Consider the following 13,468-nt stretch of genomic DNA (forward strand, 5'->3'; position numbering starts at 1 on the left):
AATTATAGGTGTATCTTTTACAGGTTTCCCTTTTGGTAATAGATTTTCTGTTTCTGATATTTTGAGTTTACTGTAGCTTGTATGTGGTCATACTCACTCTTATCCTTCCTTTCAAGATTAGGATATGCTTTGCTTTGCTTGAGCTTTCATATCACTTTCATTAAAACTTGCATGAATGCAATACATGTGGTCCTCTCTCTTTCTCTCTCTCTCTCTCTCACACGCACGCACGCACATGCACGTTAGGATTTGATGAACTATTTTATAGTTAAAATTTAATGTTGTTGCATCTAACGCTGCAAATGATATTACTTAATTTAAATTTTTTGCATGGTGTACCAACATATTTATCACGTGGCATTATTTACACCGTTAAATCATAGACCAAGAAATGATTTGTGTCATTTTACTGTGAGTTCAAAAGGAACTTTGACTAAATTCATGAAATTTGTGGTTCACCTCCACGTTTGGAACACAAATTTCGGCCGACCAACTAAAGAAATACAGGCCCTACTGTGTACAATGTTGAAAGGCATGCTTGAATTGGAGACATGATTGTCATTGATGGTTAATGTGGATAATTTTCGTTGGGGTTGTCATTGTAGGTGGTCCTTAAATGTTTTGGTCTACATGATTTGATTGTACAATTATTCCTGCTCTATTTTCAACCTCAAGAACCAAATAATGTCTTATTTATTTATTAATTTTTTTCTCTAAATTTCATAAACGGATCCTCATGAAATTTAACTGCTAAAAACAGAATAGGATACAGCAGTCCCAAATCATGCTGATAAAACTTTTTGAACAAAAGGGTAGAGAGGGAAAAAATAAGGGGAAAAATATTTTGTGTTAAATTTCCAGCGGTGTTGATACGCCATACTCAATAAGAAGGTGACATGTATGTCCTTTAATTAAAAAAATAGGACTTGGCTATTTTGTCTACTTCCATCCTTTTTTTTTAATATATATATATATTCAACCATTGAATTTTTAGGGCTCACAGCTTAACCCACGTGGGTTTTACAGATATAATAGTTGATCTTTTTTTTTTTTTTTTTAATTAATTAATGGGAAATTGATGTGAGAATACAAAATGACATTTATCTTAAAAAAAAAAAAACATTTGCTAATAGAACTTTTATTTTGTGTTTATTAATTAATTTTTTGAAAAATAAATTTTAGTTTTTTTTTATTAATTAATTTTTAATAAAATTTAATAAATATAAAAAGTTCTCATATTATTTTTTTATTTTTTATTTTATTTTTTAAAAAAGTGTGTTATTGAACATATTATATATAGATGTCTTTTGTTGATGGACATGTGGGTTTAAAGGGCCCACTATATATGGACAATAGACATGAGGGCCCATTGCCTGCCAAGGGGAGCAGAGATGCCATTTCTAAGTTGCTGCCAGGAAAGCAAACCCTTGTTATGGCATGATTAATTAGCCAAAGTTTATTAACTCCTGGGGGCTAGGGATCGTTTATTTGTTAGTTGTACAACACTTTTTTAAAAAAAAAAAGAAAAGAAAAAAACACCCATCATTTTCATTTGCCCTGTACGATTGAATACAACAAGTCTATGAAGTTCTTCTCCCACTTGAAATAAATTCTATAATTAGTTCTATAATTTGTATTTCACAATTATCGCATAATAATGTTAACATTTTACTTTCAACCAACTTTTATATTAGTTCTTGTTTTAAAAAAAATTAAGAATTAGTTGGAATTGCTACGTCAGTATTATAAGATAAAAATATAGTTTTTAACATTTCTCTTTCATAATTTTGCCTTCTTGAATATCTATGAACATTTCGTACTATGCAAATTGTTTGAAAGGAAAAATTACACTTACCTTCCTCTAATTATCAAGCAATTTGCAATATTTTCGTTTAGTATTTTAATTTTTACAATTTACCATATTCGATTTACCACTTAATTTGCAATGTCTCATTCAATTAGAATCTTTTGCTAACTCAAACAGCAAGCGCATCACCTGACATAAATATCCTTACTACAAGATAAAATTCGTAAAAATACAACTATACCCTTAATTATTAAAAATTAAAAAAAAAAATTAAAAAAACTCGTTGGGAGGTGAGAGATCCACTACCAACTGTAGGAGGCCTTTTTCCCCTGAATTTTTGGCTTTTTGCTTTTTTGAATTTTTGATCTTCTGCAAGGCTGTTTTGCCATTTCCAATCACATGAAATGTCCATTATATCCCCATCATTGGAATCTAGGAAAAAATTCAAGCAGAAAGAGGACATTGCCAAATTGTATGGTAGAGTGGTAAGATACATTGCAAAAATGAAAATATTAAGAAGATATTGCAAATTGTGTGACAGTTAAGAGAAGTAAGTTCCTTTGGTAACGCTTTTTGCTTAAGCCACCAATAAATCAAAAGCGTTAACAACTACTCAATACAAAAAATACTCAACACTACTTCTACGTTGACATCAAAGTTCAACCAAAAAAAAAAAAACACCCTTCAAAACTTTGCCAAACGAACTCGAATCTCTTTGTTTTAACTTATGGGTTCATATTCGGCGGAAAATAATAAGAGGATGATTAGTCCAAGCATGCATCAAATTCAAAGTAAACAGAGATGATTGAGATTCCTTAAAGAGAGGTTAATTTGTCCAACATACAGTCTGGCCACCACTTTATAGGATGCCCCACTCTTTAGTCTTTACAATGGGAAAAGAAAGAGTAGGATTTATAGCATTGCAAAAAGGTCAAAAAAGTAGACACCCCTACTTTGTCACCATTGTAAACTTGACTCAGGTCAAGTATAATAGCTCAACTGTTCTTAGGGGTGAGTTCCCACCTGAACCCCCCTTGTCCAAATGAGCACGATGATCAGTTCTGAGATAACCAATATGGGAGGTACTTTGTGCTCCTATATTGAGTTTGAGTTTGAGTCTGAGTTGTGTTGATGCATATGTATAAGACTGTATATAAATCAATTATAGACTGGCTCATTTAAATAAACAGATACGACTCGTTAACCATAACCCTTTAAATTTGTGTTGTATTTCTGTTAGATTCGCCGGTCGTGTTAAAAATTGTCAACTATAAATGTTGCATGTCGGGTTCGGGTCATGTTGAGGCATGAGTATAAAAAACTAAGAATATATAAGTCAATTTTAACCCGATCCTTTTAATTAAATAATTCAGACCATTTCATTCTAATCCGCTAATTTCGGGGTTAAGTTTTTGGATTCTGTCAAAAATTGCTAGCCTTATAACCAATCAATGAATTCGGATATAGCTGACTGTCGGTACTAATGCACCATCATGAACAAACAATTAAGTGCAAAATATAGACAGGAAATATTTTGTATGAAAGAATCATACCTTTTGGGAGAAGGGTTTGGAGGAAATATTTTGTATGGAAGAATCATACCTTTTGGGAGAGGGGTTTGGTTTAGGGTTAGTGAAGAAAAAAAAGGTTACTTCTGCAGAGGGTTGCTCACAGGAATACCTTTACTTTTTGGGAAAGTGCTCAAAGGAATGCCTTTAGAAAGAAGTTGAGAATATGACATAAAATAGCATCTATGCATGAGAGGCATCATCAATGCTTTCTGTCATGGATAACATTGTCAATATCAGATGCAGAAGGAACAATTCGGACAATTCAGCCAAAAAAAAAAAAAAAAAAAAAAAAAAGAAAAAGAAACGCGGCATGCATATTACTATACCCAACTTTCAATGCCCTTGAATATATTGATGATGAAAAGCTCTTAGAGATGATGGCTTTCTAATCCCCCACCAAAGCAAACCAGTTTCTCTTGCCTTGAATTCTCACTGTAACAATGCCATCAAACGAGAACCTCAGAGATCTCCAGTGGGTTCTGCATGCAATCGGATCCGAAAGCATCAGCCTACACAACATCTCCTTCTACCTTTCTCAACCAACTTCAGGATGTTACCAAGAAACAGAAAACTCTGTGAACATAAACATTTCCAAGGACAGCCTTCAACAGTTCTCCCACCTCCTCACAGTACTAGGCACAGCCAAAAACATCCAATCTCTGAGAAACTTGGAGTTCCACCGGGTTGAATGGGAACTACAGCAACTACTGAATCTTGGGGTGTTGCTTGAGAATAGCTCAAACATCAAGCAACTCGTGTTTCGAAGAAACCGTTTCAGGAAAGAACATTTATCAGAGTTCTCTGAAATTCTGAAGAGAAATAGAGTGATCAAAGAGATCATGTTTTCTGAATCATCTATTGGCTATGTTGGAGCCGGGATTCTTGCTTCCGCTCTTAAGGTGAATGACAGCTTGGAAGAGTTACAGATATGGGAAGACTCAATTGGGTCGAAAGGGGCCGAGGAGCTCTCAAAGATGATCGAAGTAAACTCGACACTGAAGCTGTTGACAATTTTTGACTCAAATTCAATTACAGCAACCCCACTTATATCTGCAGTTTTAGCAAGGAACAGGACCATGGAAGTTCATGTTTGGAGTGGAGAAAATGGAGAAAAAAGTTCAAAGGTTGTCGAGTTTGTTCCTGAAAACAGCACACTTCGAATTTACAGACTCGACCTTTCAGGCGCCTGCAGGGTTGCTTGTGCTCTTGGGTGGAACTCAACAGTGAAGTCACTTGACATGACCTGTGTCCGGCTAAAATCTCGGTGGGCTAGGGAGTTCCGATGGGTTTTGGAACAGAATAAGAGTCTTAAAGAGGTAAACTTATCAAAAACTTGCCTCAAGGATAAGGGAGTCATATATGTTGCAGCTGGACTATTCAAGAACCAGAGTTTGGAAAGCTTATATCTTGATGGAAATTGGTTCGGCGGCATTGGTGTGGAACATCTCCTCTGCCCTTTGAGCAGGTTTTCTGCCTTGCAATGCCAAGCCAACGTTACTCTGAAGTCTCTAACTTTTGGAGGCGGGAGAACAAAAATAGGAAGAGATGGGCTTGCAGCCATTTTACAGATGCTGACAACCAATGAGAGTGTGACCCGGCTGGGGATATATGATGATGAGAGTTTGAGACCGGATGATATCGTCAAAATCTTCAGGAGCTTGGAGAGGAATGCCAGTTTGAGACACTTGTCTTTACAGGGCTGCAAAGGGGTTCAAGGAGAGTTGGTGCTTCAGACAATAATGGAGACACTACAGGTGAATCCTTGGATTGAAGACATCGATCTCTCAAGAACCCCGCTGCAGAATTCGGGGAAGACAGATGGAATTTACCAAAGACTGGGCCAGAATGGGAAGACTGAACCTGAACCAGATTTGCTAAAGGATATGCCATTCACAGAGCCCAAGAGTTGTAGAGTTTTCTTCTGTGGGCAAGAATATGCAGGTAAGGTTGTGAACTTTCAATAGGAAGAGTCTGAGTTGGTTAATGAACTGAATTTTACCTCCATGTTTTCTTCTAGAACTCAAGAAATAGAAGTGAAAATAATCAAAATTTTGTATTTGCATTTGCAGGTAAGACCACACTGTGTAATTCAGTATCACAGAATTTCTCTTCCTCGAAGGCGGCCTACATAGATCAAGTAAGAACTTTAGTTAACCCAGTTGAACAAGCTATTAGAACAAATGGAATGAAAATAAAAAATCTCAAAGATGAAGGCACAAAGATTTCAATATGGAATCTTGCCGGTCAGCATGAATTCTATTCTCTCCATGATCTCATGTTTCCAGGGCATGGGAGCCCTTCGGTCTTCTTGATCATATCCAGTTTATTTAGGAAACCTAACAACAGAGAACCAAAGACCGCATCTGAAATAGAAGAGGACCTTCAGTATTGGCTCAGGTTCATAGTTTCCAACTCAAAAAGAGCAGTTCAACAATGCATGCTACCAAATGTAACTATTGTCCTCACACACCATGACAAAATCAATCAACCGTCACAAAACTTTCAGGCTACTGTAAATTCAATTCAGAGACTGCGAGATAAGTTCCAGGGGTTTGTTGACTTCTATCCAACTGTATTCACAATCGATGCAAGATCATCTGCATCGGTCAGTAAACTCGCTCATCACCTTCGGAAGACAAGCAAGACAGTTCTCCAAAGAGTCCCTCGAGTTTATCAACTTTGCAATGATCTGATACAGATTTTATCAGACTGGAGATCAGAGAACTACAATAAGCCAGCAATGAAGTGGAAAGAGTTTGATGAGCTATGCCAAGTTAAGGTTCCACCATTAAGATATCGATCAAGACATGATAATAAAGAGAAGGTAGAAATGAGGAGGCAGGCTATTGCTACTTGTCTTCATAATATGGGAGAGATCATTTATTTTGATGATCCGGGGTTCTTAATCTTAGATTGTGAGTGGTTCTGTGGTGAAGTGCTAGGCCAGCTGATAACATTAGATGCTAGAAGGCAAAGCTCTGTGGAGAATAATGGATTCATCAGCAGGAAAGAATTGGAGAAGATTCTAAGAGGAAATTTACAGAGCCAGATTCCTGGAATGGGTTCAAAGGTATTTGAGAACTTAGAGGCTAGTGACCTTGTGAGGATGATGCTGAAACTGGAACTCTGTTACGAACAAGATCCATCAGATCCAAATTCTCTGCTACTGATCCCCGCAATTCTGGAAGAAGGTAGAGAAAGGTCACAGAGATGGCAGTTAAGCACACCTGACTGCCTTTATGCAGGACGGCATCTTGAGTGTGATGATTCAAGCCACATGTTTCTCACACCAGGCTTCTTTCCTCGTTTACAGGCAAGAAAATCTCTCTCCATCACCACCGTTCTTTTTCTTTTTCATTCGTTACTTTACATTTTTGTTTTAAAATTCTTCCTCAAACTATCTTGTTTAATTCCTTCCGGTTACAGTTTATCCATGAATCCTTTAAAGTAGAGAATATAATAGCCATAGACAGACAGAAAGCTTAACCTTTTCTCTAATGACTTCATTATGAGTCTACTTCTATGTGACTTTCAGATAGCATTATTTATACACGTTAGAGCTAAGGTAAGACAATAAAGAAAATAAGAAGAGCTTTTAAATCATAGCAATTAGCAAAGCATCACTTGAATTTTGCTTTTAGATTGTTTCCCTTTTCCCTTTAGTATCGAATGAGCATCAGAGTATCAAATTCTAGTTCTTAAGCTACAATGAGATGAAATTCCCCATAATTATCTGTTGGCTCTATTTTCTACTCAAAATTTATTTGTTGGCAAACGCAGGTGAATCTTCACAACAAAATCATGGGGTTAAGGAACCAACATGGAGCAACTTACAGTCTTGAGAAGTACCTCATCTCAATAAGTATCAATGGTATCTACATCAGAGTAGAGCTCGGAGGAAAGTTGGGTTACTACATTGATGTCCTTGCATGCTCGACCAAGAACCTGACAGAAACCCTTAGACTCATCCAGCATCTAATAATTCCAGCAATTCAAAGCCTCTGCCATGGGATCACCTTGACTGAAAATGTCATGCGGCCAGAATGTGTGCGAAACCTGATACCCCCCAGATATAGGAAAACCCAATTTGTGTCTCTGCAACAATTGAAACAGGCACTACTCTCGGTTCCTGCAGACGGCATGTATGATTATCAACATACCTGGAGTTCAGTATCAGACTTGGGCAGACCTATTCTACAAGTAGGTTTTGATTTGGCTAGAGAGCTACTATCAGATGATGACTTTCGGGAAGTACTGCATCGAAGATATCATGACCTACACAACCTTGCTGAGGAATTACAAGTCCTACCCGAAAACAACTCAGATGGACCAGATCACACTTTATCCACAAGTGATGAACCTGACAGAGTTGATCCGACTTTTGGTGGTATTGCCAAGGGAGTGGAAGCAGTATTGCAGAGACTGAAAATCATTGAACAAGAAATCAGAGATTTGAAGCAGGAGATCCAAGGGTTGAGATATTATGAGCACAGACTCCTCGCTCATCTTCATCACAAAGTGAACTACCTAGTTAACTACAATGTCCAAGTGGAAGAGAGGAAAGTACCCAACATGTTCTATTTTGTCAGAACAGAAAACTACTCAAGGAGATTGGTCACAAACATAATTTCTGGGATGAACGCACTCCGGCTTCACATGCTATGTGAGTTCCGACGAGAAATGCATGTTGTTGAAGATCAAACGGGCTGTGAACTAATGCAAGTTGATAACAGGGCTGTAAAGAGTTTGGCTCCATACATGAAGAAGTTCATGACACTGTTAACATTTGCTCTTAAGATAGGAGCCCATCTAGCAGCTGGGATGGGACAACTGATACCTGATTTGAGCAGGGAAGTTGCCCACCTGGCTGACTCTTCCCTTCTTTATGGGGCAGGAGGAGCGGTTGCAGCTGGGGCTGTGGGGGCTGCAGCCATGGGACGTGTGCAGGGGAGCCGGAATAGAGGCTCAAGGGATATTCAGCAAGACCTAAAAACAGCACAGCAATGGGTCGTGGACTTTTTAAGGGACAGGAGGTGCTCGACTGGGAAGGACATTGCAGAGAAGTTTGGATTATATAGAGTAAGGTACAGGGATGATGGCCAGATTGCTTGGATTTGTAGAAGGCATATGCACATCAGAGCAAATGAAATAATTGAAGTCCCCATTTGAAATTACGCCAAAACCTTGAGTAGAAGGGGCTTATTTTCCTTTTCATTATCCATCTTGTTCCCTACTGAAAAGAACTTCGGATTGTAAAAGTGACTTCAATGCATTTTTAACGTGTATGGATCTTGGTTTGCAGTATTGAACTTTCTCCTTCAAAATTTTATCAGCCAACATTCAAAAGATAACATGATATTCGGTTTCTGGATAGACATATTTGAATTTTATAAAAGATTTAACAGACTGGTCAAAAGTTATGGAATTTCAAGTATACACCTGTCTGTCAAACTCAGATGAAAATATGGACAAACTTATAAATATAATCGTGTTAAATGGCCGAAAGCACATCATGGATGCTTTGGCCTTACTAACTTTTAGCTTTAAATCACCATGTAAATGTGGGACCAAAACATCACTCTTGATGCAATACATTATTAAACTACAGTTAGATGGAATTTGATTTCATAATTATTGGCAGTTGAGGAAAACAAAATCAGAATAGTTCATATATATGATAGCAGCTGCGACAGAACAAAGTGTCTAGAGGGGGTACAAAGGTGTCATGATTTCCTGCCATCTATTACATCTCAACATACAAAGGAAAACATCACACTACATAACACATTATTACACTTCAGTACTAGGTAATTAGTCTTCATTCTAAATCTAAAGTCACCTGTCTGTCTTCCTCCGCACCACTGTAACAAAAGCTTAGAAGAAAGCCCTACTGCCATAAAACACACGGGAACCAGTATTCTTTGATGCCTGTAATTTCTGGTCAGAGCTTGAATTTCCTGAATTGGTTGGTCCATTGTCAAGGTCCAAAGGTAGCTTCATCTTTGCCAAAGACTCAGTAAACTGCTGCATGCTTTTCATGTACATGTCCACTATGTCCTGCTGCACCACCTTTTGTTCTGGCTCAACATTGACTGTGACGACAGGCTTTGTCAATGCATCAGTTGGCACCCCACCAGAGGAATCACTCTCACCATCTTTAACACCTGCAGAACTCTCTTTTGGGGCAGAATCACGTTCCTGATTCGGAGATTTTGATGCTTCTGGAGCATCAGAAGACTCCGAGCTTGCCGGGTCCAAAGGAGAAGAAACCCCATTAGTTGACACACTGCTCAGAGGAGAATCAATCTTTGGATGCTGGATAGATTCAACTGTACCAGTTGAGAAGCTTTCTACAGCATGAACACCCACCTCTGAACTGTGATGGTTTTCAGCATCAGAAGCTCCCAAGCTCTCAGAGCTCTCAGAGTCCAAACTGTTACATGGTAACGCAAAATACTCCGAAACCATCAACTGATCTTCATTATCAATCTTAGGATCTGGGAACTCAATCTTATCAAAATCACTTGGGTGTGACTCAGATATCTCTGTGTCCTGCTCAGTTGCATTCGTGGCCATAGCAGTTGGCATTGCAGGAATAGCCATTACTTCCGGCGAAGCCCCACTATAGGAGAGAGACAATTGAACAAACCCCGCCGGGGAATGGAGCAGATCAGTTGAAGATAGAGAGAATTCTTTCTCCAACTTCCCATTCTGGAGAAGGACTTCAGATAATGGCACTAAAGCGAACCCCAACAACTGATCTTCAAGATAATTCCTGACCCTGCTCAACATCCATATCTCACATTTGAGTGAGGAATCAACAGTCCAAACATTGAGACGGACATTGTCGTTGAAGACTGGATTCCTCCCACCACCATTAATGGTTTTGGTGGAGACTGTGTTTTCAGGATCACTAGTCAGGCAAAGCTTAGCATAAACATCTTGCTTGTGGTATATGCAGATGTTGTGGATGTCCCTAGCCTGATGTACGTAGACATCAAGAACACCAATGCAGTCCTCTATGTTTGACACCAGAGCTTTCTTGCTGTTGAACTCAATTCCCTTTGATAAGGGACCAGGGCTCTGTACGAAGAAGTCGGATTTCCGCATCTCAGGCTCAGCGACGAGGGAGTTCTTGAATGGCGAGACAACAGATTGTGGGGAGTCCATGATATCCCACCCAGAAGTTAAACCTGGAAAAGCACAAGACGATATATTTGCAAAAATAAACGACCTCAAATTAGATAAGATTATACTCTCCTAAACAGTCCAAAAAAGACAAAAAGCTCAGATAGAAAACGAAAGTGAAGACAAATATTGATTCTTTGAACTCAAAACCAAAAGCAAAGAACCAATCCCCAAATCAGAAACTCTTGATCTGGTGTAAACCTAGGAAATCAGATCCTAAACCTAGGCAAATTTGTGAACCGCCCTGATGCATAAAACCAAAAACCAGACTGAGAATTAAACAAAGTGAAACCCAGCCTAAGCTAAAACAAAAGTACAATTCTCAAGCCAAGAAGCCAACACATGAACTACAAAACCTAGCCAGAGCTACAAAGACAAAAGCCAGTTCTGAAAGACAATCCCCAACCCAAAACCACAATTGAGCTGAAACTTATAGCTGTTATCACAAAACCCAAAAACACAGAACCCCAGACGTGAAACTTTTACATCAATTACTGGGAAACCAAACCCCCAAAGCACCAAAAAAAATTAAGCTTGAGCACAAGAGAACCGAAATTACCAAAACCCCTAAAAACTGAGACTTTGGAAGTGAGCAAGTTCAAAACCCAGACCCCCAAACTTTAAAATAAGCAAGACCCTTCAACAGTGATCCCCCCAGATGTGAACAGATTCCAATAAAGCTACCAACTTTTCCTCCACAGAAACACTATGACCGGAATCCGAGGGAGTGAAACAAGGAGAGCAAAAAGAAAAGGCACAGTAACCCAGATCGTGTCACAGAATTCTAAAACATACCCACTTGGAATTTCTCCTTCAACCCTCAACAACACAAGAAATACAAAGAAAAGACAGGAAAAAAAAAAACTAAAAATCAACGGCACAAACAGATAAAAATAAAGATAAAAATCTGAAATGGGTACCGTCTATTTCTTACCTTTGGCTCTAAAGTCAACCGAATTGTCTAACAATCTGTGGCTCTAGGCGAAGATCTGCAAACGACCCAGTTCGTAATTCGAGCTTGTGTTGGAGAGCTCACACCGTGAACTGCTCGTAAACGGAGGAATATAAAAAAACAGCACAAAAATCTATTACACTCAGAATTTCAGGTGAGTGTGCCAAACCTTTGTCGGAAGGTGAGTATTAATATGCGTATTTGCTGAGTGCGTACGTCTATTTATGGGATATTTGTGTGTGCGCTTTTCATGGAATACTATCTCCGCCTTTTGGCTAAGATCAATCAAGAAAGTGTTAAATATAACTGGGATTATATTTTTATTTGTTTTTTTTGGGGATGGAGAGGATGCGGTTGCAGATTCACCGCCCCACGCGTTGGCCTCAGCCGGACCAATCAGAGTGGCTGTTGGTGCGCTTTGTTGGTGGGACATTGAAACATGGGTCACACATTACATATACCGTTCCGACTCTGCAGTTTGTCATATTCTCAGCAGGCTATCTTTTCAGGTTGTATTTTGGGCTTGCAATCATGTCGTGTGGACATTTTTTGATCAGTTTCATGGGAAAATTTTACTTTTACTTTAATGTTAATTCTCAAGTTTTTCTTCAACAAAATTGAGTAAATGGAAAGGATTTGGCTTTAAGGCTGCTACTACTCCTTGAGGACATTATCATTGAAGTGTGATGTCCTTTGAACTTTATATTGCTCCTCAATGATTTCAACATGACTTGGGTTTGTATCATGTGCACCTTGTGTACACAAACACAAGTTAGGGGTATTAGATATGTCTCCAATTATTGATGTGACATCCCGTTAGCTTGTATTAACGAGAAAAATAAAAATATCGTGTAGTGGATAAAATTTTCTTTCAACTTGAATTGGAATAAATTCTTTTAATTCAGTCTATTAAAATAATATTTGTCCTTAAAGCATATGATTTTTACGTGCATTTTGTGAGAATGGTATGCTCTAAAGGAGAGAATACAATTTTATAAATTGGGTTGAAAATCATTAATTTGAAAGAAAAGTAAGAGATTTGTCCATTTTTTGCTAAACACGTGGTTGGAGGAAAATGCCATTCAAGCTACATGAAGATTTGAACCGACACAATATTTGTAGAGAGGTGTTATTGAAAATGCCTCATGCTATTTGTGAATATTATCATTTTTTTTTTTTTAACAAAGAATACCTCTATACCCCTTTTAAAATCAAATATATATATATATATATATATATATATATATATATATATATATATATAGCTTTGCCCTGGTATCACCCTAGGCATTTGTTCTTAAAATAAACGGCCAACTCTGCTTTGCCTCTTCTTATCATTAGGATGAGTGGCATGAAGGAGTCAATTATTAGGTGGATTTGGACTATTCAACTCTTCTTTTAATTTTGAAAAAGAAGTGGCAAAATCCTATCCAACTAACACAAGGCTCCAACGGAGGAAAATAGCAAAAAGACAAAGCCTTTGGGGGTGAGAGATGATTCATTTACTATTACTATTACTATGATAAGGTGGTACCACACTACTGTGATAGAGAGGTCGAAAATGCAGACTATATGCATATTTTGCAAGGATTTTTATACGCATAATAAAATAAAATAAATCTTTCTTATGCTGCAAACATCATATTGGTGGTTAGGATTTACAATTTTTTACATGATCCGTGAACTTGACACGAAATTATAAAATTAGGGGGTTTGCCATAAATGGGTTCAAGTCATTAACGGATTGACCTGCTTGACCCATTTGGCCCTTTTGTCAAATTATATATTTCCATATAATTGTGATCATAATCAAATATGTCAACCCATTTGTAACTTGTTTATTAAACATGTAAAGCATGTTGTGTTGGGTCACTTGTAGGTCGTGTTCGAGTTTAAGGGTCTGACACGTTTAGTTAAACGGGTCAATGTTGGGTTTTCCCTTATTGGGTT

The 13,468-nt window shown here is 37.9% G+C and overlaps 2 protein-coding genes across 2 annotated transcripts; one reads left to right on the forward strand and one right to left on the reverse strand.

Moving 5' to 3' along the window:
• The first annotated feature begins 3,663 nt into the window (after window positions 1-3,663).
• On the forward strand, window positions 3,664-8,682 carry LOC132175145 (tornado 1). The gene is made up of 3 exons (XM_088514758.1): window positions 3,664-5,319; window positions 5,448-6,691; window positions 7,159-8,682. Exons 1-3 carry the CDS (start codon window positions 3,819-3,821, stop codon window positions 8,545-8,547), a joined length of 4,134 nt encoding a protein of 1,377 aa, XP_088370884.1. The 5' UTR covers window positions 3,664-3,818; the 3' UTR covers window positions 8,548-8,682.
• Window positions 8,683-9,078: 396 nt separating this feature from the next.
• LOC132174917 (Calcium-dependent lipid-binding (CaLB domain) family protein) lies at window positions 9,079-11,681 on the reverse strand. The gene is made up of 2 exons (XM_059586670.2): window positions 11,501-11,681; window positions 9,079-10,571 (listed from the first exon to the last, which is right to left on the reverse strand). The coding sequence occupies exon 2, from the start codon at window positions 10,546-10,548 to the stop codon at window positions 9,253-9,255; it is 1,296 nt and encodes a 431-aa protein (XP_059442653.1). The 5' UTR covers window positions 10,549-10,571; window positions 11,501-11,681; the 3' UTR covers window positions 9,079-9,252.
• Between the last annotated feature and the right edge of the window lie 1,787 nt (window positions 11,682-13,468).

Source organism: Corylus avellana, chromosome 3, assembly GCF_965113065.1.
Source record: "Corylus avellana chromosome 3, dhCorAvel1.hap1.2, whole genome shotgun sequence".
NCBI classification, from domain to species: domain Eukaryota; kingdom Viridiplantae; phylum Streptophyta; class Magnoliopsida; order Fagales; family Betulaceae; genus Corylus; species Corylus avellana.